This window comes from Mastomys coucha, unplaced genomic scaffold, assembly GCF_008632895.1.
Source record: "Mastomys coucha isolate ucsf_1 unplaced genomic scaffold, UCSF_Mcou_1 pScaffold15, whole genome shotgun sequence".
In the NCBI taxonomy this organism is placed as follows: domain Eukaryota; kingdom Metazoa; phylum Chordata; class Mammalia; order Rodentia; family Muridae; genus Mastomys; species Mastomys coucha.
The window spans coordinates 57293811-57294298 of NW_022196897.1; the positions used below are offsets into that span (position 1 = coordinate 57293811).

The following is a 488-nucleotide window of genomic DNA, read 5'->3' on the forward strand; positions in this document are numbered from 1 at the left end:
CCTATAATTCACTCTGTAGATCAGGCAGGCCTTGAACTCAGAGATCTGCCTGTCTCTGTCTCCCAAGTATTGAGATTAAAGGCATGTGCCACCATTGTTTGGCCTCAGACTCATTAAAAAACCTATCTGTCCTTGCCTTTATCTTCCATGTATTGAGAACAAAGGCCAGGATTTATCTATGTATACTTGAAAACATTTTAATTTTTATTTCTTTATCTTTTTGGAGATTAATACCTCTGTGGATAAATATACCTATACCTCCTTTCTCTTTATATAAATTAATTTAATATCCTTTATCTAACTTTATTTAAATTCCCTTCTATTTACTGTATAAGCATGTTTTCAAACTATATGTGTTATGTGCTAGGTCAAGAAGTCCCAGCATTCCCCTGGAGGCCACGTTGAAGGAAACCAGTTGCTTAAGGTAGCATAACATTTTTCTTTCTTTCTCCCTTTCTTTCTTTCTTTCTTTCTTTCTTTCTTTTTAA

General features: G+C 34.2%; 1 protein-coding gene across 4 annotated transcripts in view; it reads left to right on the plus strand.

Annotated features, from left to right (window-relative positions):
• Erich2 (glutamate rich 2) overlaps nucleotides 1-488 on the plus strand; it is a 31542-nt gene that overhangs the window by 4091 nt on the left and 26963 nt on the right. For all 4 annotated transcript variants that reach the window (XM_031370558.1, XM_031370560.1, XM_031370559.1 and 1 more), the window contains one exon: nucleotides 368-424. In XM_031370558.1, the coding sequence (XP_031226418.1) occupies nucleotides 368-424 (57 nt within the window). The remainder of the gene's footprint in view (nucleotides 1-367; nucleotides 425-488) is intronic.